The sequence below is a fragment of the Marmota flaviventris genome, chromosome 1 (assembly GCF_047511675.1).
Source record: "Marmota flaviventris isolate mMarFla1 chromosome 1, mMarFla1.hap1, whole genome shotgun sequence".
Taxonomy (NCBI): Eukaryota; Metazoa; Chordata; class Mammalia; order Rodentia; family Sciuridae; genus Marmota; species Marmota flaviventris.
The window spans coordinates 210,332,618-210,355,037 of NC_092498.1; the positions used below are offsets into that span (position 1 = coordinate 210,332,618).

Consider the following 22,420-nt stretch of genomic DNA (forward strand, 5'->3'; position numbering starts at 1 on the left):
TGTTGGAGGCTGAGGCAGGAGGATCACAAGTTGAAGGCCAGCCTGGGCTACTTCGAAGACCCTCAGCAATTTAGCAAGACCCTGTCTCAAAAATATATGAGAAGGGCTGGGGAGGTAGCGGGTGGCGAAGCACCCGGGGCTCAGTCCAGTGCTGCACAAGGAAAAGAACAAGAGGCAGCTATGGGGGCGGTGGACACTGTCCTGCGTGGTCAGGGGCCGCCCAGGACACAGAGGCCGAGACGGGGCTCAAGACAGTTTTGACTATGAGTGTGAAAAGACTCCGGGCGGTGGGTCAGGACCCTCAGTGCTCCCTCACATCCCTTGCCGGGCCTGGTTGGCCGCGGGCCCAGGTCACTCCTGGGAGGACGAGGGCCACGTGCTGCTGCTGCTGACATCCCCCCTCCCCCCAGTTCTACGGCGCCTCGGTGGCCTACGAGAACGCCCTGCGGGTGTTCAACATCGTCTTCACTTCGCTCTTCTCCCTGGAGTGCCTGCTCAAGGTCATGGCCTTTGGGATTCTGGTAAGTGGCCTGGGCTCTACCCTGTGCTGGGGGGGCCACGCTCTGGGCGGGGCTGAGGGTCTCTCCACCTGGTCCCCAGGCCCCCCCAGGTGGCGGCTGCACAGCTCCCCGTGGCTTCAGCCCCTCCCCAGATATTCAAGGGACACCAGTGAGACCAGGCACTTTGGTGACATCCTGGGCCAGGGGCATAAGGATTCAGTTTTTCCTCCAAAGGATCCCACGGGAGGGAGAGTAATTATCATCCATAGAGACAAGGAAACAGACCAGGGAGGCTAAGTCTGTGGGATTCAAACAGTTTTACCCACAATCCACGGGGAGAGTCCACCTAACTGTGGAGCCAGCACCCGGCACCCAGACACAGCCTCAGCCAGGCCTCGGGAAGTCAGTGTCCAACCTCCCCACCTGCCTTGTGCTCTGAAGCTGTCGATTCTCCTCGACTCCATTTTTCTTTTTCTTTTAAATGTGTTCCATGACCCGCTAACTTGATTTCGTCTCCTCTACTGCATGTAGTCTCAGCCAGGACCATCAGCCTCAAGGAGAGCTGAGGATGGGGGGAGGGGGAGGTGTCTGTGAAATTAGATGGGAGAAAATTACTTCTTTATTTTTCTCCAGCCACTAACTCAACTCGAGTGTTTTCTTTCATCTTGAAAGTAGATGTGCTGGTCAGTTTTCCATTACTGTGACAGAACACCTGAGGTTGTTTACTTATAAGGAGAAAAAGGTCACTCTGGCTCACAGTTTCAAAGGTCTCCGTCTGTGGTTGCTGGGCCTGCTTGGCCTGCTTGGCTTTGAGCCTGCAGGGAGGCTCATGGGAGGGCACGGTAGAACAAGTGGTCCCCACAAGGTAGCTGGGAAGCCAAGGAGAAAGGGAGAGGAAGGGCCAGGGTCCCGGTATCCTTTTCAAGGGCACGTCCCCAAGAACCTGACTTCCTCCTGAGGGTTCCCCACCTCCAGTAGAGCCACAGCTGGAGAGCAAGCTTCAACACAGAGGCCTTTGGAGCACATTCAGATCCAAACTGTAGATTAGGGTGACTGTGTTAAGTGGCCTCTCGAAGGTCCCCAGTGAGTGGCCAAGCTGGACCTTGAACCAGGACGTCAGCTGATGTAGTTGCCCTCTCTGAGAGAAGGCCCTACAGCCCCTGGTCTCAGCCAGCCCCTCAGGAGCGGAGTTCCCACCTGGCCTACCAAGGGCTGTGCCCAGCCCCTCCCCCACAGGCCCCGGCCCCTCCCCCACAGGGCTCCTGGAAGCGCCAGATCAAGGAGCCTGGTGCAGAGGACCACCAGTAGGTGCTGGGAAGGGCTGTCAGAAAGGCCACCACTGGCCTTTGTCCCCCAGAGAAATGGCTTTGTCTCCCATCAGCAGCACTTGGGGAGGTCTCTAAAATTGAATGACAGGGACTGGGGACACAGCTCAGTTGGTAGGGTGCTCGCCTCCCAGGCCAAGGCCCTGGGTTCAATCCCCCCCAAAAAAAGGAATGACCATCCAGGGCCACCTCCAAAAGTTCTGCCCACCAATATGTGCTGTGCTGTGCGGTGCTGTGTGGTGTGGTGTTGTACGGTGTGGTGTTGTGCTGTGTGGTGTGGTGTTGTATGGTGTGGTGTTGTACGGTGTGGTGTGGTCTTTACAGTGTTGAGATTTGAGCCCAGGCCGACTCTCCCTACCTCTGAGCCACACCCTCAGAGGTAGAGCAAAGCTTGTTTCTGCTCTGAGTCAGGGCCTCACGAAGTTGTTGAAGCTGACCTCAAATTTGTGATCCTCCTGCTCAGCCTCCTGGGGTTCTAGGTGTGAGCCACCAAGCCCAACTAAATATGGGGGAGGGGTTATTTGTTTATTTTGGTGCTAGGGGTTGAACTAAGTCGCTCAGGCAGGCCTTCAACTTGTGATCCTCCCGCCTCAGCCTCCTGAGCAGCTGGGACTACGGTGTGTGGATGTTCAGTGAGTTCCCTGGGGGATCTGAGTCACACCAGGACTGTCAAGCACAGGGATTAGCACCAGCCTGGTGGACGGGGGCGTCCCAGAATTCTGGTCTCGGGTGCCACATATGGGCTGTGTGGCCCAGGTGGATCACAGGAAGATCAAGGCCCAGGCTCCTAGAACTGCCCCGCCCCCTGCCAGCTGTGTGGCCCCAACCAAGTCCTCTGGTCTCCTGGTGTCCTTGCCAGCTCTTGACAATGAAGAGGTCTTGCACCGGGTCCCAAGGCCAAGAGGAGCTGGCCTTCCACTGACCCAGCGGCTCTCCTGTGGGGGCCGAGGCCCCGTCTCCCTCGCCCTTGCCAATCCTGCCCAGAGCTCCCCTTCCCATTTTAGACAAAGCCCAACTTCCCCCCCCCCGGCTGTAATCAAGCAACAGAGGGGAGCCCCGTACCCCGGGGCTCCAGGCAGGTCCCCAGACACCTGGGGGCTGGCTTCACCTGGGATTCCTCAGGAGCAGAGCTTGCCACAAGGACTGAGTGCAAGGATGTGTCTGGAAAGTCATCTCGCCAAGGACAGGAGGGGAGGGGGCGGTGGGGAGGGGCAGGAGGGCAGCTGCCCCTGTCGGGGACTTCCAGGCCACTGGGGATCAGTTCCACTGGGGGCCTCCAGGTGGCAGCAGAGGGCACGGACGCGGAGGAGGGAGCTGCATCCTCCCTGGCCGCCGTCACAGTCAAGGCCGCTTCCAGGGGCCCGGGGGCAAAGTAGCCAGGTGGCCACAGAGAGGGGCCTACGGCCAGACCACCCTGAACTCGCCCCATCTCCTCTGAAATGCGCGGGGATGTGGGTAGGTCCCAGCAACCCCTGCCACACACCAGAAGTGCCTGAATTCCTCTCAGGCAGTTTTCAAACAGTGTCGCCTGCTGAATGCTCAGTAGTGACAGTTGTTACCACTCTGCCCTCAGAACCCCAAGGCCCGATGCTGCAACTCCGAGGGAAGCGTAGTTCTGAAATGTGGATCCTTCTAGGCTGCAGGGCTGCCTGGGGTCAGGCCCTCCGCTGGCCACTGAAAATGAGGCCCAGGTCCTGGCCTGTGTCAGGGGGGACACTGACAAGGCCCATGTTTGCCACGGGTCCCACAGAGCCTGGAGGTGGGAGGCATCTGTTTGACCCAGATTCTTAGATCCCAGTGTTGCTTGGTACAGTCTCGGAAATTGGAGGAGGGCCCCTGTCCAAAAGGACCAAGTATCCTCATTTCAGTGCCAAGTTAAGGGGATCAGGGGACTCTCAGGGGGCTCGGGGCTGGGGTTTTTTTTATCAGATGGTGTGGGGTATTTCAATATTTTAACAACACAGCTGTCCCAGGGTGTCTGAGTTGAGCCAGCCACCAGCCCAGAGATGTATCAGTCAGGATAGTTCAAGTTAAGCTGCAGTAACAAAAAAACCTACCTCTCAGTGACTTTAATCAACAAAGGTGGTTTGGGTTTTTTTTTTCCCCCCACACTCGACACAGGGGATTTTTGTCTTCTGTTTACTCACGACCCAGGCTTATGGAATAGCTGCTATCTGGATGTTGCTGGTCACAGGCAGGAGTGACTACACTACCTCAGCCACTCAGCCCCATCTAACCAAGGGCCAGGAAGTGTAGCCCTGTGTGTGCCTGGAAGGCCTCAAGGCCCTTCCTCCAGTGCCCAGTGACCTCTGTCCTCCTTCTCCAGATCAGGAAATGGAGGCACAGAGAGATCAAGCCACTTGCCCATAGCCACACAGCTCTGGTAGTAGAGCTGGGATTTGAACCGAGAACCTTCCCTCCCTTAGTGGGTGTGCTGTAAGCACAGCAGGGTCTTAACCTAGACTCACCTGGGTGCAGAGCAGGGCCACCCCTCGGCTGCTGACCTCCTCTGAGTGAAAATGGGTGATGCTCTTTCCCTCTGGGGGCCTTGTGAGGAACAGTGACGTCCTCCATAGAGCAAGCAGGGCTTGGAGAGTCCTCAGAAGTGTTGGCGAGATGGCCTCAGCCCCAGAGGGCAGCCCCCTCCCCAGCAGAGGAAGGCCAGGCCTGGAGGCTCCAGGGAGGGGACTCAGTGGAAGCCCTCCAGCAGCCCTAGATTGGCAGCAGGGCCTTAGAGTGGGTGTGACTGTCCCCGGGCACCAGCTGTCCTGCCCCCGGGCCAGCTGGGGGCGGGGGCCTGGAGCCCTTCTTGGCATCTCTGTCTTGTGGGTCCCTGTTCTAGAATTATTTCCGCGATGCCTGGAACATCTTCGACTTTGTGACTGTTCTGGGCAGCATTACAGATATCCTCGTGACCGAGTTTGGGGTAAGTCTCCTGCCGGCTTCTTTCTGGGGTCTCGGGGCTGGACTGGGGTGGCATGGCGGGGGGGAGGGTACTGACGCTACAGATTCTGGCAGCCGTAGTTGGCTGCGGCCAGTGCTTGGCCAGGACCTCAGGGAGAACCGGGGCCCCTGGGGACAGGGCAGGGAGATGAGGGCATCCAAAGCCCAGACGCGGGGGCCGCGCTACAGGGTGGGCTTCCCTGCCTCTCGGCTGTGGAGTGTGAACAAACAATGCAGATAGGTGTGTCAAGGGCCGTGGAGGCCCTGAAAGGGCCCCAGGCTAGCCCATCCAGACACCCAGTGGGGCCAGACAGACCCCCTGCTGTCACTTCTCTGCGCAGGCTCATAGGCAGGAGGGCACCCTGGTCCTCAGGCCAAGGCAGGGATGACACTCCCAGGACCCCAGGAGAGTCCCCAGGACACCCACCCTCCTCTAGCCCCAGGCCCAGGAGACGTCCCCGTAGAAGAGGTGGCAGGTCCTTGGTCCCACGTCCACAGCCCTTCCTTCGTTCCCAGACCCCAGAGGTCCTGCCCAGGCCCTCTCCTTGGCCATTTGCTAGTGAGCCCAGGCTTGGGGACCCTCAGGAGATGGTGGGGAAGAGATCCTCAAGGGGGAACAGAAGGGAGAAGAGTGTGGAGGCTGGGGCCGGGGGGGATCGAAGGCGCCCTAATAACAGTAAAAATAATACTAACCGCCGAGGACCCGGCTGTGCCAAGAGTCTCCGTGGATGGGCTCCTGCACCAGAGAATCCCCCAAGGGGATGTCCTTTCCCTGAAAAGGACAGAGAGGAAGGGAAGGGACTCGGGCCACTAGCCGCCGGCCACCTGGGGAGCTGTTACCTGCCCAGGCGCTGAAGTGCGGAGGGGCCACTTCCAACACCAAAGCCACAGAGCAGCAGGGGCCCGCCCACCGTCCCTCCTCCTGACCCCCCACAGGCACCGCCCACTGGCCTAGGCAACCAGGGGGGAGTGAAGAGACCCGCCCTGGTCACTCAGCCGGGCCCTGGTGACTCTAGGGAGCACCTTGGCAGCCCCAGGGCGTCCCCACCTGTCACCCAGGAAGGAGATCCTGGAGCCCACCCCCCACCCCACCTTCCAGGAGGCTGGCATGGCTGCCGAACCACAGAGAAGGGGGCGTTGCCGATGTGTCCCGACCCGCACACGGGGCGTCGCGGCCTCGCTTCTTTGCCCTCAGCTGCAGCAGAGCCAGGAACTCCCCTCCCTGCCCTGAAGGTTTTCTCTAGAGGAGTCACCCCCACCTGCAGGCTTCCCCACCAGGACGTCCCCCAGGTCGCTCTTCCTTGGCAGAGAGCGAGGGTCTGGCCCTGATCTTCACCCTCACCGTCTGACCCAGGGCCCCGCTGGCAGTCATAACAGCTCACCATCCCACCCACCGAGCACCGGAGAGCCTTAAACCAATGTCCCTTTGGGTGAAGAGGCTGGGAAGGGCTGCTCAGCTCCCCAGGACAAGTGGAGGAAGTTGGTTGAAACTTCCATTTGCCAGTGAGAGATCTGCAGGGCCGGATGCCCAGCTGTGTGTCCTGTGTGGCCGCAAGGCATAGGAGCCAAGATACTAGGACCATTGCGGTAGCCAAGCAGCCCTCCCTACCAGCCACCTGCGCCCGGGCAGCTGTGTCACCTCTTCTCCTGTAGAGTGGGCAGAACTGGTGCAACTGATCCCATCAGTTCCTTATATGACTCCCATTCATGCACACATTGAGTGCCTACTGTGTGCTAGGCATGGTTATGATGCTGCAAGGGGAACTGGGGTGCAAAACAAAACAGAGCAGCGCCCGGAGCACCTGCTCCCAGAGGACGGGTGTTCTAGGGGGAGCCGCAGCGTTTTTACAGATGAGGACGCTCCACGTGAAATGCTTGGCACAGAGTCTCCCAGGAAACAAACCCTTCCTAACGGTGGTTACTATTATTGTTATTGCTATTGTGGCCGTGGGTACCTGGGCAGTGTGGTAGCCAGCCCTGCATGGTCATATCCTGAGGGGTAGGCAGCAGGGGGTGTCTGGGCCCTCGGGCATGACCAGGTCCCAGCTGTTAGGTCTCAGGGCCCCCCTCTGCCTCCCAGGTAAGGCACCAGGTCTGAGGCCAGAGCCCAGCCACGCTGCGGCGGCGGGGGGAGCCAGACCCCGGGAGGGCAGGTGGGGGAGGGTGCCGAGCGGCCTGGGGACGGGTCGGCGCTGCGCGGTGGATAATGACTGTTTCTTGTCTTGTCTCTTTCCATGCCTGCTGTTTAAACTGTATATTGGCACAACGCCGTCTGAAAAACTCATCCAATCAAAATGCACTATGAAATTCATTTGTTCATCCATGACGTGGTCTGTGTGTTCATACACCAATGACTTATCTCCCAACCCACCGCCACCACCACCCCCACTCCCCGCCCGGAACCGAAACCCATTGGTTTTTTGGCACTGGTTACAAATCAACCTAAAAAACGCTGAACTCCGCCCCCAACCGTCCCCGCCCGCCCGCCCCCCTCCATCTTCAACATCCGCATCTAGAATCCGGTTGGTGTTACTTCTTTCTGAAGTCTAAATGCCTTACATTAACTGTGAAGCATCTCGCATCCGCACGCATGGCCTGCCCTGGCTTCCTGGGGTGCCTGATTCCCCTCCCTCCCGCTCCCGTCTGTCCGTCTCCCCGCCCCACCCACCCTCCCCTCCCGCCCCTCCCGCCCGAGGCTCTCCCTCCCGCTCTGGGTGTTCCTAGCAGGTTCTGGATGGAGGGTTTCCATTTGGGTGGGTTTTCATCATTTGCAGAAAAAAGGACTGTGCCTTGCCCAGTGTTCCATCCGGTACCCAAGGGCCGGCCCGCCAGCATCACCCACACGCAGCCCCCAGGCCCACCATGACCAGCCACCTCCCCACACTGCCGCCCGGTTCAGCTCGGGAAGCCCAAACCCACTGCCCACCTCCTGCCGCCCCTGAATCTCTTCCACTCTCTCCCCTCTGGCCTCCAGCCTCAACCCCTTGCAAGCCCACTGCTCCCCGGCCTCCATCAATAGAGATGCTCCCAGGCCTGCAGGGGAGGCCTCAGGGCGAGGCGGCATGCAAGCAAAAATTTAGGGACAGAGGAACCCAGAGTGGACAGACTCGGGTCTGGTGGCTCTCCCTGCAGCCCTGATAGGCAGGTGCGCACGCTGCACCCACACCCAGTAAGTGCTCAGCCAGCGCACACCTGACGCAGGTATGGCCTCTAATTCACACTCTACCTCTCGTCTCTCTCTATGGCTTTACCTCTTGCACGCACACACACGCAGTCCCTCTCCTATATTACTTCCACCCACCCTGAAGGGCCGCACCCCACCCAGCACACACCTCCTTCATCTCTCCCTCTGACTCCGCCCCTTCCCCTCCCACCTCTGCCCTTCTGCCCATCATCACCCAGGAGCCCCTGAAGGGCCTCACTGGTGGCATTTTGCACTGGATCCCTCCCTGCGGACAGCGCACTCCTCCACCGAACAGGGAGTGATCACCAACTGCAAGGTGGGCAGAGCCAGCCACCGTCTCTGCCCCTTGCCTGAGTGAGGTGGGGGTGGCAGGTATTGGTCCAGTAACCCTTGACCTCCACTTGAAATCGTAGCTTCTCTGCAAGCTGAAGGCTGAGCAGCATGAACAAGGTAGAGAGGGGAGAAAAGGGCATTCCAGGCCCCAGGACGGTGGGTGAAAAGGCCCTGGGGCAGGGGAGAAAGCAGGTGAGGGGGTGTGGCTGGAGCAAAGCGGCAGAGGAAAGCTGTTGGAGAGCTGAGGAGGTGAGGGGCCCTGCCAGGGGACACTGCTATGGAATCTTATCTTAAGCACCAGGAAAGGCCTGGAAAGATTGAAGCGATGATGTGATTTGAAATGCTTGAGATGAGAGCGCCTGGCTACAATGAGATGAGGCTGGGCTGGAGGTGGGCACCAGGTCCCAGCAAGAGGTGACAGGTGGCAGTGGAGGCAGCAGGGAACTGGAGGAGACTGGCTCAGAGCATGGGGCTGGACTGGGCAGGAGGGAGCTGGCCCTGGGAGGAGGAGGAGTGGGCGTGGTGAGTTTGAGGTCCCCGCAGGACCCGGGAGGCAGGCAGCGGGGCGTCTGGAGCTTTGGGCTGAGGTCTGGGCAGGAGGAGGGGTCTGCAGGGGGCAGAATTTCTGTGCATCCCTTGGGCAGACGGTTCCCATGTCCTTCTGCATGCTCGAGGGACACCAGGCTCTGAGCCCTCACTGGAGAGAGGACCACAAAGAGAAGGACTCCATGCCCCCAGGGCCTGTGGCCAGTGGCAGGGCAGGGTCTGGGGCAAGCTAGGAGGGAGCTCTGGAGGCTCCGTGGGCACTCAGAGGACGTGGTGCAGGAAGAGACGGGTGGACGAGGGCTGCCGGGACCCTCGCCCCACCAAACCCCTCCGGTCCCCACCCCACCTCCCTTGTGTCTCCTCCCTCGGCTCCCCAGGGGCAGCATGCTGTCTGCACGTCTCCCTGCCAGATCCCGCTGCTTCCGCCTGGTGGCAGGCTCCACCCTGAGCCCCGAGGCTGCTTCCAGGGCCTGCCTGCCTCTGCATGCTCCCGAGTCCACATGTTATGATCCGCCCCATGGAAGGGATGGCTTGTACTCTGGGGGTGTACGGGAGGGGGCTGGGGACACCTGGGCTGTTGGCCCCGTCCCCAGGTGGAGCTGGGTGGCCAGGCAGGGCTGGGGTCAGGTCAGGGGCACGGAGGGTGATCTCTGAACCAAGCTGGGGTGGGGCTCTGGTGAGAACTTGGGTGTTCTCACTGACAGGCCCAGTGTGGTCAGGTAGGGCCCAGCCCCTTCGGCCACCAGGCCTAAGGGCCAGCTGCTGCATCCCATAGAAATCTGACTCCCCAGCCAACCGAGAGGCCTCTTGCCAACCTCGGAAATTCCACTCCCAGGCCTGAGCTACTGACAGACACAGGCCCCATAGCGGGAGTCCCCCACAACCCTGTGCCCCAGAAGCACCAAGTACAATGTCCATGTAATCATTGCCCAAATTCGCACGTGCTTGAAACCCGGAGGGTTGCTGAAATACCAGGGCTCCCCTTATGGGTCGACCTGTGCCATTCGCGGGGTGAGGGCTCAGCAGTGCTAAGCCTTGCCATGGGGCCTGAATCGCGGCTCCCACGAATCCCTTAGGCCAGACTCCAGGTGGGGTCCCCTTAGCAGGAGACCCACTACCCCTCCGCCCCCCACCCACCAAGTCCTAGCCGGCGATGGGAGGTTTCCATGTCTGCCCGGGGCAGGGATCACTCAGAGGCCATGAGCCAGGAAAGCCGGCACCACTGCAAAGCTGCAGGGCGTGTGGCCAGCCTCCAGGGCAGCCATAGGGGCCCAGGCCTGCCCCAAACCAGACGGGTGACCAAATCCTATTTTTAAACGATGTCAACTATTTTTCATAATCAAATAAAAAGACGCTACTCAGGCCCAACAAATCAGCTTCACTGGCCAAACAGGTCCACTTGTGATCTCTAGCCGCCCAGCCGGGGTCCCCTGAAGCCTCAGGACGGTCATGTAAACACCCACGAGTTGTGACCACCATTCCCGCCAGCCTCCTGCTCCACTTTTAGCTTGGGTGGGAGGACACAGAGGCAGTGACCAGACAAGCTTTTTTGAGCAAATCAGAGTCCACCCAGGGAGGTCCTGGGGGCAGGGACGGCCCCACCTCCCGGCCCCCTGCACCTGCCCCTTGGTGGGCTGGGGGTTAATTCGGAGCTCACCCGCCCCCTGGGAGCTGAGTCGTTCCTGCTTCCCGCAGGCCTGGTCCCGTGACACTCCACCCAGCCCCAGAAGCTGAGAAGCCATCCCTGAGAGGGGGGAAAAGGGCCCCAAATGCATCTTCTCCGACTCAGCGGGCAGCGAGGACTCACCCTGCAGCCGAACAGCCCCAGCTCCCTCCCGTCCTCCCCATTCCCGCTCGCCAAGGGGGTAAGGAAAGATGCTCTTCTGCTTCTCCCCATTGGCTCCAGCCGCTGCTCCTCTTGGCCGTGGGGTGAGGTCAGGGCGGGCAGGAGCGGGTGGGCAGCTCGGCAGGGCAGGGCAGGGCAGGGTGCCCGGTGAGTCCCGTGACAGATGCATTTCTGGCTCGGAGCGTAACATGCCCTCGGAACCCGCACATGTCCTCCAGGCCTGAGCGTGCTGGCGACCCCCACCCCGCCCCCCGCCCCGGTGTTTGTGCATCGTACACGTGTGATGGGTTCCGCAACTTGACCCGCTTGTGTCCTATCGTCTCAGTGCATTTGGTTGTTGGGAGAAATAAAAACCATCTCGATTTTTTTCCTGATTGGATGATTCGGATATATTTTCTTTTCCTTGATCTTTTGTTATTTCTTTCCCACCCCGTTCCCTTCTCCTCCTTCCCCCTTTTCTTTCCTTTTCCCCACTGCGGGTGGGGCTGGCAGGGAGGGCGGATGCTTTTGAGTTGATGCCTTTCCTTCTTCCCACCCTCTGCCCCTGACTTCCTTCCTTTTTTCGAGTTTTCCCTCTGCACCATTGCATTAATAGTGCTTTCTCTCCTCTCCCTCCTTATTTGGGGTCTGGCTTGCTTTTTTCCTGTTGGTTGGCTTCATGTAGGGGCCTCTGTGAGTGGTGACAGCTCTGAGCTCCTGGGGTGGGTGGATGGTCACCCCTCTCCCTCCATCTCCCCAGAATAACTTCATCAACCTGAGTTTTCTCCGCCTCTTCCGGGCTGCCCGGCTCATCAAACTCCTCCGTCAGGGTTACACCATCCGCATTCTTCTCTGGACCTTCGTGCAGTCCTTCAAGGTGAGCCCCTGCCCCTGCCCCTGGCCCTGGCCCAGGGCTCAGAAGCGCGGACTCCTGTGCTCCAGAGGAATCAAACTGGACGTGACTCTGTGCAGGAGCCATCGTGGGATGCCGCCTTCGGGCTCCTATCTAACTTCCTGCCCCTGGGGTGTCTTCAGAGCTCTGAAGGCCTCATCACAGAGCCCCAGTGACCAGCGCTGGCGGGACTCGCGCGCATGTGGCCCCCCGACCAGTGGGGGGCGCGCTGGGACAAGGGAAGGAAATGGTGGGCCGAGGGGCCCAGCACCCCTCACTGCCTTCCCTCCCGCAGGCCCTGCCCTATGTGTGCCTGCTGATTGCCATGCTCTTCTTCATCTACGCCATCATCGGGATGCAGGTGAGCGCGCGCTCCAAGGTGTCGGGCCACCCAGAGGGGCAGCCGCCCCCAGGCAGGAGCGGCCCAGTGGAGCCCAAATTGGGTGGCAAAGAGATGGAGCTGGCTTCCCTGAAGCCACGGGCTGCGGGGCGGCAGGGCTGGCCCTGGTGGTCACCCTCCCATTCCGCAGGTGTTTGGCAACATCGGCATCGACGTGGAGGACGAGGACAGTGATGAGGACGAGTTCCAAATCACTGAGCACAACAACTTCCGGACCTTCTTCCAGGCGCTCATGCTTCTCTTCCGGTGAGAGGGGGCGTGGCTTCACCCTTCCACGGGGTGGGGAGGCGTGTGTGTGTGTGTGTGTGTGTGTGTGTGTGTGTGTGTGTGTGGCGGGTTCTCACTCTTCTCTTCCGGTGAGGAGTGCCACCTCCATCCCTTCCGGTAGGGAACATGTGCTAATCTCTTAGGTGTCCCACTCTCCCACTCCCCTTCTGGGGAGGTTTGGTACGGGCGTGCGGGGCGCAAGGGTCCATGGCAGGGCAGTTGCTGAAGGCCTTCTTCAGGCTTCAACTCGTTGAATCCCCCTGACTGCTTCCTGAGGTGGGGACGCTCGAACACCCCATCCGACACTTGAGGAAATTGAGGCTTAGGGCTGTTGAGGTTGATCCTTTGGTGAAGCCTGGCAGCACGTCCTGCATTCGCCGAGCGGAGGTTTATTGAGCAGCTACTGTGTTCCAGGCACTGCCACACCCCGGGATACAGCAGAGGGAGAGGGAAAACACTTTCTTCCCTTTGAAAGTTAATTTTCCCATGAGGAAGACACATAATTGGTAAAGCAATTATAGGAGATCCTAGATGGAGATAAAATTTTAGATCGGGAGGGCATGGGGATTGGGGTGTGGTAAGCCCAGTTACTTGGGAGGCTGAAGTAGGAGGATCATAAGTTCGAGGCCAGCTGGGCAACTTAGTGAGACCCTGTCTCAAAATAAAAAAGGGCTGGGAATGTGAGTAGCTCAGTGGTAGAACACCCCTGGGTTCAATCCCCAATACCACACACACACAAAGAAAAAAAGGAGGAGGAAAGGGGACACAGAAAGAAATAGTGTCTGATGCCCCTTGTAGGAGGAGCCTAGAACAGGTGAATTCAGAGTGGGAAAGCGGAACAGTGGGTGCGGGGCTGGGGGCGGAGAGCAGGGAGTTACTACTTACAGGGTACAGAACTGGGGAGGGTGAGAAAGTTCTGGGGTGGGCGGTGCTGACAGTCACTAACGGTGTGACAGCAGTTGGTGCCACTGAGTTGTGTGTTTCAAAGTGGTTAAAATGGTCTATTTAAGAATTTTGCCGCAATAAAAAAAAAAAAAGGTTCATCTAACAACAAAAAGAAGGGGATGGAGGGCCTCCAGACAGGTGTGACGTTAGAGGGACAAAGGTGAGGAGGGAGCCATGTGGATGTCAGGAAGGGTGGCCAGGCAGAGGGGACAGCTGGCACAGGGACCCTGTGGCCAGGACACGGCTGGCACGTTTGAGGACAGTGAGGGGCCAGCACACCCGGGAGCACAATGACCCAGGGAGAAAAGACTCAGGAGAGTCACCTGGAGGGAGGAGAGCTTTTAGGTTATGCACATGTCCCTGTGCCCAGTCCGGCCGGGTCCAGCCTGTCGGGTGGAGCGTGGGCCTCAGTTTGCCCCGTCCTGGGGGCGGAACCCAGCCTCGTGTGTGAGCGAGCCCTCTGCCCTTGAGGAGCTCCCCACCCAGCACCAGCATTTTCAAAAGTCCCCGTGGGCTTTAAAGCTCAGCCGAGGAGGACAATGTCCCACCCGATGTCCTAGGGAGGGGAAGCAGTGCACCTGGGGCTCAGATCGGCCCACCCAGCTCCAGAGCCCGGTGTTTGACCCACACGCGCCCCTTCCCAAGAGGCCTTGGCCTCCAGCCAGAGCCGGGTGCCCAGGCCCCTGATGCCCCTCCCTGTCCTCAGGAGTGCCACCGGGGAAGCCTGGCACAACATCATGCTCTCCTGCCTCAGTGGGAAGCCATGTGACAAGAACTCCGGCATCCTGACAGCCGACTGTGGCAACGAGTTCGCTTATTTTTACTTCGTTTCCTTCATCTTCCTCTGCTCCTTTCTGGTGAGTCTGCGGGCGGGGAGGCCGGGCGGGCCTGGACCCCTCTGTGGCTCAGGACCAGATTTCTCTAGGATGAGATCGATCTGCTCCTTCAGGGCTGCTCCCAGCCGGCCTGGGGCTCAGTGAACCCAAGTTTCCCAGTGTGGATCCCGCTGAGCTTGGGGGCACCCCAACTTGCACCCTCTGGTTGCCCCCGGCACTAGATGACCATGTCAGCCCAGGGAAAGTCAGGCACAGTGTAATCCCAGCAGCTCAGGAGGCTGAGGCAGGAGGATGGCGAGTTCAAAGCCAGCCTCAGCAGCTCAGTGAGCCCCTGTCTCTAAATTAAATACAAAATAGGGCTGGGGATGGGGCTCTGTGGTCGAGGGCCCCCGGAGTTCAATCCCAGGTACCAAAAAAAAAAAATGTGTAAGAAAATCAGCTTGAAGGAAGGAGCCTTCTCCTGGCTCAGGGCCTCAGCCGTGTGGGTCCATGGGCACTGGAGCCACTGGCATGGGCCTGGGGGGTGGGGAGCAGGAAGCAGAGGGAGACGGAGAAAGAGCCAAAGACCCAATAGACCTTCCAGGGCGTGCCCCCAGCGAGGCCCCACTTCCTGTTTCCACCACCTCCAACACCTTCAGTTATGACCCTGTCAGTGGGTCAGTGCTGATGAGGTCCCAGCCCATGTGACCTAGTCACTTCCCAAGCCCCACCTCCGAACACTAGGTTGAGCATTGGGGAACATTCCAGATCCAACTGATAGCCCTGTCCGTCCCCGCAATATAGTGACAGCCAAAAGCGTCACCAGACATTGCTGCCATTCCCTGGGGAAGGCCAGGATCCCCTCCATTGGAGACCCAGGTGGGGGAGGATCTGGGGTCCTCCCAAGCGGCGGTCCCCTTGGTGTGACCCATTTCCCAGCCCCCCCCCACCATCCATCTTTGTCTCTCTCGGTCTCCATCTGCCCTTCTCCCTCCCCGTCTGCACCCCAGCTCACCCTCGCTGGTCCTCCTTGGGTCAGCGAGTGTCTCCTCGGGGTCCACTGCCGCTCTCTGTCCCCGGGCCTCTGCGTGAGTTCAGTGGGGTGCGTCCGCCAGCCACCCCAGCTCTCTCCCTCCTACTCCCCTCTCCCCCGGGGCCCCACAGATGCTGAACCTCTTCGTCGCCGTCATCATGGACAACTTTGAGTACCTCACCCGAGACTCCTCCATCCTGGGCCCCCACCACCTGGACGAATACGTGCGTGTCTGGGCCGAGTACGACCCTGCCGCTTGGTAAGGAGTGCCTGGGTCCTCCGGCCACACTGGGGCCTCCTGCCGGAGCTGGGACATGGGCAGGCGGGTCCTGGGCGTTGGTCCCAGGCTCTGGCAGGGACCCCACCTGCGTCGGTCCAGAGGAGACAAGGAGAACCGGGACCCTGAGCGCCGCAGCCTAAGTGCTCAGGGTCTCACCCCTGCCAAAGCCCAGTCCCCCAGGAAGAGAGGGGAGGGTCACCCGGAGTATGAGGGAGCCCTGCCGCGCCCTGAAGGGTTAGCGCAGCAGGCCCTGGGAGGAGCTGAAGCCTCCAGTGGACTCCACTGGGGCGTAGGGGAGAGGCTGGCCCAGCTGGGCAGCCGAGATCTGGTATAAGATGGGAGCCCCGGAACCCCTTCAAAACCTGGAACGAGCTGGCTGCGGTGACGCACGCCTGTCACCCAGCGGCTCCGGAGGCTGAGGCGGGAGGATCACGAGTTCACAGCCAGCCTCAGCAAAAGCAAGGTGCTAAGCAATTCAGGGAGACCCTGTCTCTAAATAAAAGACAAAATTGGGCTGGGGACATGGCTCAGTGGTCATGTGACCCTGAGATCAATCCCCAGTAACCATTAAAACAAAACCACTAGAGCGGCCGGGGGCGGTGGGCCCTGGCCTCTCCATGACCTTGAAGAAAGAGCGTCCATCTCTGGAGACCAGAGGCCACTGTGGGCTGTGGAGTCCCAGCTCAGCTCCCCCGTACCTGGGTGGGCTCTGAGTGCGCTCGACACCAGGCCCTTGCAGACACTCAGAGGCCCCTGGAGCGGCCTGGAGCCCCCAGCCATGGGGACTCTAGGTGGGGCTGGTCTCGGCACCTGAAAGAGCATTACTGGGGGGGCCTCGGTGGCCGAGTCCTCCTGTCCTCTGGCCACCGCCCTGGCAGGGAGGCCTCAGGGAGGGGGCGGGAGGATGGGTCTCTCTAGCCCTGCAGCCCAGACAAGCCCTCCCCGAGGCCAGAGGTGCCGCGGGTTCCTAACTCTTCCTCTTTCGATTTTAGGTCCGTCGCTGTCCCCCTCCTCTCTGTCACCAGCCCCCTCAGTGTAGCCCACATAGATTGTGCCCGGAGGCAAGAAGCCGAGGGCCTGGGGGAAGGTGCGGGTCTAGGACCCCCAGCACAGCCACCAGACCCGCCCGGGGCCCAGTGTCCGAATGTCCCCAGAGACCTCTCCTCTCCCAAGCCTGCAGCAGTCCCTGAGACCAGGAGGTCCAGCCCTGCTGTCCCAGCCCCGCCGCGGGCTGGGGGCGGGCGCGGAGGCAGCCTGGGCGGCGCTCACTAACCCTGTCTTCCCTTGCAGCGGTCGCATCCATTATAAGGACATGTACAGTTTATTGCGCGTAATCTCCCCCCCTCTCGGCCTAGGCAAGAAATGTCCTCATAGGGTTGCTTGCAAGGTTTGACTTCCACTAAAACCTGCTAGCATCCTGGAATGAGCGTGGCTTGGGGTCTCCAATATATATATTTCATATATATATATCTCTAAACACAGAGCCATCTCTCTCTTGCATTGAACTAGAAGACGCGTAGGCGACAGAATGCGGCCATGTGGTCGATGAAGCATGGACGCACACTCCTGTGTTCCCTCGGCCATCTCTGCTTGCTCTTAGCTGGCCGCCCATCCCGGGGTCTCCACGCCACCCCAGATCAGCTCCACCTCGGGGTGGGGTGTGACTCTGCACTGCCCCACGCTCCACTCTCCCCTGTACCCCACTCCCAGAGCCCCAGCCCCCTCCCCACCTGGCCCCCTCCCCCTCGGCCCCCTCAGAGACCAGCCTCAGCCAAACCAGAGAGTGTCGCCCCTCTTTCAAAAAGACCCCGCGAGCGAGGCTCAGCTCCCGGCTGCCCGCCAGGAGACCCCCCTCCGCACCCGCCACGTCCCAGCTCCAACCCAGGTCGAGCCCGACTCTCCCCTGCTCGTGAGCAGTGAAATACTCATTTTTAATCACCTTTTCTTCCATTTTTTTCCTCCTCTTTTCCATTTGTTTGAAATCTCTATTTTATCGTTTCTCTGCATCTTTCTCTATTTTTTCGGCTCCGTGTGGTTTGTTTTTTTTTTTTTTTTTTTGGTTTTGGTTTTGGTTTTTCCTCCGTTCCCCCCTCCTCCGCCCCCTCCCTTGGTTCTGTCCCTCGTTTTCTGTTCTGTGCTGCCAGGGGCCGCATGCCTTACCCGGACATGTATCAGATGCTGAGACACATGTCTCCGCCCCTGGGTCTGGGGAAGAAGTGTCCGGCCAGAGTGGCCTACAAGGTAGTCTACCTGTGCCGACCACGGCGTCCAGGCACTGGGGATTTTTCAGTGCGCGACAGAAACGCCCGGCCGAGCCTTCTTCCACCCCCCTCTTTTCTTCTTCTTGTTTTTTCTTTTTTCTCTTCTCCTTGAGCAACTGGCTCCTGCCGTCCCTCTACTCTAAGCAGCACAGTGTTGTCCTTTCTGATGAGTGTCTACGTGCTCTGAGACTCCATTATGGCCGACATGCTGGAGGGAGGGGGGGGACACCCAGGTCCCCTGGCGGCCACTCGGTCCCTGGGGAACCAAATTGGACACAACCTGCTTCCAGGGACTCACAGTGGCATCTCTGCGCCCCAGAGCAGCCCCTGCACCCAGGACAGGACAGGCACCCTGCAGGAGAGAAGGCTAGGCCCCGGCCCATCTTCTGTGCCACCTGAGTCCCCAGGCCCCGGGGACCTTCCACGCACACACCTGAAGCTGATCTCTGACTCAGGCCTTGGGGATCCAATGCTCCCAAGAGCTCCCCCTCCCCTGGAGGTGCCTCCCCCGCCCCCATCCCACGCCACCCATCCCCCAAAGACACCCCAACCGGCCTCTCCGTTGTTCCAGAGTGGGCAGGCGGGCCGCAGCTGGACCCCTGGACGGTGGCACACTGACGCAGGCCATGCACGCTGCCTTGGCGGGGCCTGGGGCGGGCAGGCGCCGTGGCCGACCGGGGGGTGCATGCTTGCTGAGGGTGTGAGGGGCTGCCGCCAGGCGGCTGGGCCAGGCCCCAGGCCCCCCCTGGAATCTCCCGTGGCACCCCAGGACAAACGCTCTGTTCCCCCCACTCATCCTCGAGAAGCTCAGGGACATACACCTGCAAGACCCCGTCCCCCAGAACAGTCATCCTCTTCCTGTGCAACCCTAACCCTAACCCTGACCTTCCCCGTGTCTCCTGTCTGTGTGATTCCCGCAGCCCCCGCCCCCACCCCTCTCACCTGGTCTGCCAGCCTCCCTCCCCTCCTCAGTGGAGGCCAGGACAAGCTGCCCTACCTGTCCCCCTCAAGCTCCCCCACCCCACACTGGGGATGGAACCCAGAGTGCCCTGCCTCTGAGCCACACCCGGCCTTCTTGTTTTGAGATGGTCTCACTAACCTATCTGGGCTGGCCTTGAACTTACAATCCTCCTGCCTCAGCCTCTGAGCAACTGGGATTATAGGTGTGCACCACCACACCGGCTCCATTTCTCCTGTCCCTCTCTCAGGGTGTGTGTGGGCACAGCAGAGGGGGAAGGAGACCCCTCGTTCCTCGTCTCTATGCAGAGCCTCCAAGGCACCTTTGTGCAAACTTAAAAGGGCACCCTTTCCACAGAACACTTTGTCTGCTGGGAAATTATTGTAACCCACGGATGTGATCAGACCAAGATACTTTTATGCTAATGAGAGGAACTATTATATTAAATATGCAAATCCATGATTTCTGAGATGGGGAGCCCTTTGTGCAGTGTATAGCCTGCACAGCTGTACACCAAGCCCCCCCTCTGTGTTCTTTTATTTTTTTTTTAATATTTTCTTTTTAGGTGTAGATGGACACAACACAATGCCTTTATTTTTATGTGGTGCTGAGGCTCAAACCTGGGTCCCAGCCGTGCTAGGCGAGCTCTGGCGCTGAGCCACAATCCCAGCCCCACCCTCTCTGTGTTTAACCACTACCTCCCTCCCTGACCTGCCCCAGACACCACTTGTTCCTTCCCCAGGTTTCCTGTCCCCTACCCTCTTTCCCTGTTTCCTGTCGATGTGTATCAGAAATCCCTGGTGAATCCCAAAGCCCTATCTGTGCCACCTCTGTCTGGGCTGGTGCACACCAGCCTGACACCCCCTCCGTCACCACCCAGCAGGGGACAGAGCCCCTGCCTGGGACACAGGGAATATCATCTTCCCTGGGCCTGGGAATGCCCCACCCCTGTTCCCTCCTGCTGCACACAGCCCAGGTCCGGCCATGCCCCCAGATGACACTTTCCACAGAGCTATGAATGAGTCTCGAGATTCCGTCTGCATGCGCCTGTCTGTGCTGTTCCGTGTCACCTCGCTGCATGCTGCGAGGGGCCTGCCCCACCCGCGGGGGCGCCTGCCTGCTGCCTCCCAGAGGAATGTGACCTGTGCCCACCCGGGCTGCCCTGGTCCAGCCGCACAGGGGCGGGGCGGGTGCCTGCGACTGTGGCCGGGGACCCTCTGCTGGCTGCTGCACGTGCTGCTGGACTGGGCTTTGCTCTCTCTGGGGTCAGACGGGGACGGAGCCATCCAGGAGAGCTCTGAGGCCGGGCGGCCTGGGAGGGCGGCGGGACGAGGAGGGGCGAGGTCGCGCAGGAGAGCCCCGTGCCCTCCCTGCGGCCACCGGAGGAGACTGGGAAACTCAGAGCTGGGCCTGGGGCCGCCGTGGCCTTCAGAGCTCTCCTGGAGGTCCCCAATGGGGTGGGTGTGGCTCGCCGGGGACCCCAGCGGAGGACCCAAGAGTGACGGCCCTCCCCCGGGGTTCTCTGTAGAGGCTCCTGCGGATGGATTTGCCCGTCGCGGATGACAACACCGTCCACTTCAACTCCACCCTCATGGCTCTGATCCGCACAGCCCTGGACATCAAGATAGCCAAGGGTAAGGGCAGGGCCAGCTGGTCGCCCGGAGTGGGGAAGCAGGCACAGGGCAGAGATGCCACCCCTTTGTCGCCGGGCACTCTTCCGCAAACCCTCAGTGTGTCCGCCAGACACCCCTGTAGACAGGGGGGCTCCCCAAGAAGGTTCTGAGGGAAAAGTCTGGGGAGAAGGCTCCGGAGGCGCAAAGGCCCTGAGGCAGGGGTGGGGCAGGACAGAGCCCCCGCAGCCAGGGGCTGCCTCAACCGACCTGGCCTCTGAGGAGGAGAAGCCCCGGTGTCTAGAGCAGAGGCAGGGACCCCTCCAGCCTCATCTCCACGGGCTCCCTCTGTGGGGACCACAGACCCGGGCGGTCAACCTGAGTTAGTCCAACGTCTGTCACTGTCGTGAAATGAGGCCGGGAACCTTATGAAGAACAGCAGCTGGGCCGGGGACAGCTCAGCGGCAGAGCGCCTGCCATGGTGCACGGGCCCTGGGTCTGGCCCCCAGCCCCACAAACAAAAAGAAAAGCAGCTTATTCAGCTCCGAGTGTCAAGTACCACCAGATTCAGTGGCTGCGGACGTCCCTGTGTCAGGAGGCGGTTCTCAGGTGCCCGAGGGCCCTGAGTTCCACACTTGGGTCTCGGAGGCCGCAGCCCAGGGCTTGGCCAGGCCGGGCTGGGCTCTGAAGGACCCGGAAGAACTTGGCTGTGACTTTATCCAGGAGCCTTCAGTCCCCGGCCACAGGACCGAGGCTGGCCTCTTCGGGGTTCCCTGGGGCACCCACTCCCCGCCCCTCCCTGGACGCCCTGAGCTTCCTCTGCTGCCTGCCAAGGCCACAGGGGACAGATAAGCCCCTCATTTTGCAGGTTCTCAGATATTATGTCGCCACCCTGTGCACCTGGGAGGCAGGTGGGAGCCCTCTCTGTCCCTCTGCCTCCGTCCCTCTCTTCTCTGTGTCTGTCCAGGAGAATCTGGAAAAGGCCATTCCCCCGTGCCTCCCTGTGACCTAGGTGTTATGTTGGACCCGGGGCCTCCTCCTGAGGGACTTAGGCCTCCCTCTGCCCCAGGCCAAGAGGGCAGAGCCGCCACCTGCCTGGGTAGATGTAAACCCGCAGCCCTGGCAGCCCCTGGAGGGCACTGACCCTGATGGGCAGCAGTGGGGTCTCCGGGGGACAGGAGCTCCAGGCCGGGCAGTAACAGGGGCCAGAGCACCCGGTGGCCACACCGTCCTTCCCCGCACACGGCATTCCCAAGGCAGGGCCGCCCTTGCCTTGTCCTTGGAAGGGCCCCCTGGCCCCAGTGTGACTCAGCAGCCTAGGAGGATAAGACGGGGTCCCAAGTTCAAGGCCAGCCTTGGCACCTTAGCGCAGTCTCAACAGGGGCTGGATGTGGCTCAGTGGTGAGCGCCCGGGTTCCATCCCTGGTACCAAGAAGAAAGAGGAAGGAAGGAGGGGGAGAGCCCTGGCCCGAGCCCCAGAGCCAGCCCGGGGCTCGTCCCGGTCACCGTGGCCGGCCAGCCAGAGGGCCAGGTCCCCACCGCCCTTCCTCCCACAGACCGCGGGGGCCAGCAGCAGCGCTCGGCTGGCCCAGCACAGGGTCCGCAGCCGTCCACAAGGGTCTGGGCCTCCTGAGCGGAGAGCCTCGGCTGGCCCTGCTTCCTGGCACCCTGTCTGGGGCCCGCACTGGTGACCATGTTGGTGGCTCTGAGCAAAAGCATTAGTTGAGCACCTGCTGTGTGCGCAGCCCTGCCCTTGGCATTTGGGATACCACAGGGGAGAGCGACCTCCTGTCCCCAGGCACCGAGGAGAGAGGGGCACAATACACACTGCAGCTGAGGCAAGAGCTGGCCAGCCACCTGGTGGAGGGGCAGCCCGCAGGCCTGGGCCCCCGGAGCCACCAAGGAGAGTAAACAGCTAGAGGGTGACAAGCGCTAGGGCGAGAAGAGCAGGGGAGATGGGGTCCAGGTTCAGAGGACAGAGGCAGAGGCAGTTCCACCCTCAGGGACACTGGCCAGTGTCCAGGGACCTTCTTGGTTGTCTCTGCATGGAGTGGCCTCTGGTGTGTCGAACCCTGAGAGGTGGCTCTGTGTTCCCCAGCACAGGGGCACCTGCAGCCATGAGGTGAGGTCCAGCTGACCACGCAGGGGACACAGGAGGCAGACCCCTCAGGCAGCACCAGAGGCAAGGCCAGCTGGGGTGATGCTGCCCACCTCCCAAGGGACCTCCTGCCCCGGAATCACCAGTGCCACTAGTTCTGTACCCAAGAAGGAGCAAGCCCAGGGCAGCCGCATACGAACCCGCC

At 60.6% G+C, this 22,420-nt stretch overlaps 1 protein-coding gene across 4 annotated transcripts in view; it reads left to right on the plus strand.

Moving 5' to 3' along the window:
- The window catches only part of Cacna1a (calcium voltage-gated channel subunit alpha1 A), a 181,275-nt gene that overhangs the window by 148,501 nt on the left and 10,354 nt on the right, over nt 1-22,420 (plus strand). For 2 of the 4 annotated variants that reach the window (XM_027955221.2, XM_027955222.2), the window contains exons 31-39: nt 411-521; nt 4,668-4,751; nt 11,417-11,533; nt 11,844-11,909; nt 12,079-12,194; nt 13,867-14,017; nt 15,140-15,267; nt 16,579-16,675; nt 20,036-20,141. In XM_027955221.2, the coding sequence (XP_027811022.2) occupies nt 411-521; nt 4,668-4,751; nt 11,417-11,533; nt 11,844-11,909; nt 12,079-12,194; nt 13,867-14,017; nt 15,140-15,267; nt 16,579-16,675; nt 20,036-20,141 (976 nt within the window). Of the gene's footprint in view, nt 1-410; nt 522-4,667; nt 4,752-7,284; nt 7,291-11,416; nt 11,534-11,843; nt 11,910-12,078; nt 12,195-13,866; nt 14,018-15,139; nt 15,268-16,578; nt 16,676-17,432; nt 17,530-20,035; nt 20,142-22,420 lie in introns of all 4 variants that reach the window. The other 2 variants (XM_071602072.1, XM_027955219.3) reach the window with 2 other exon arrangements.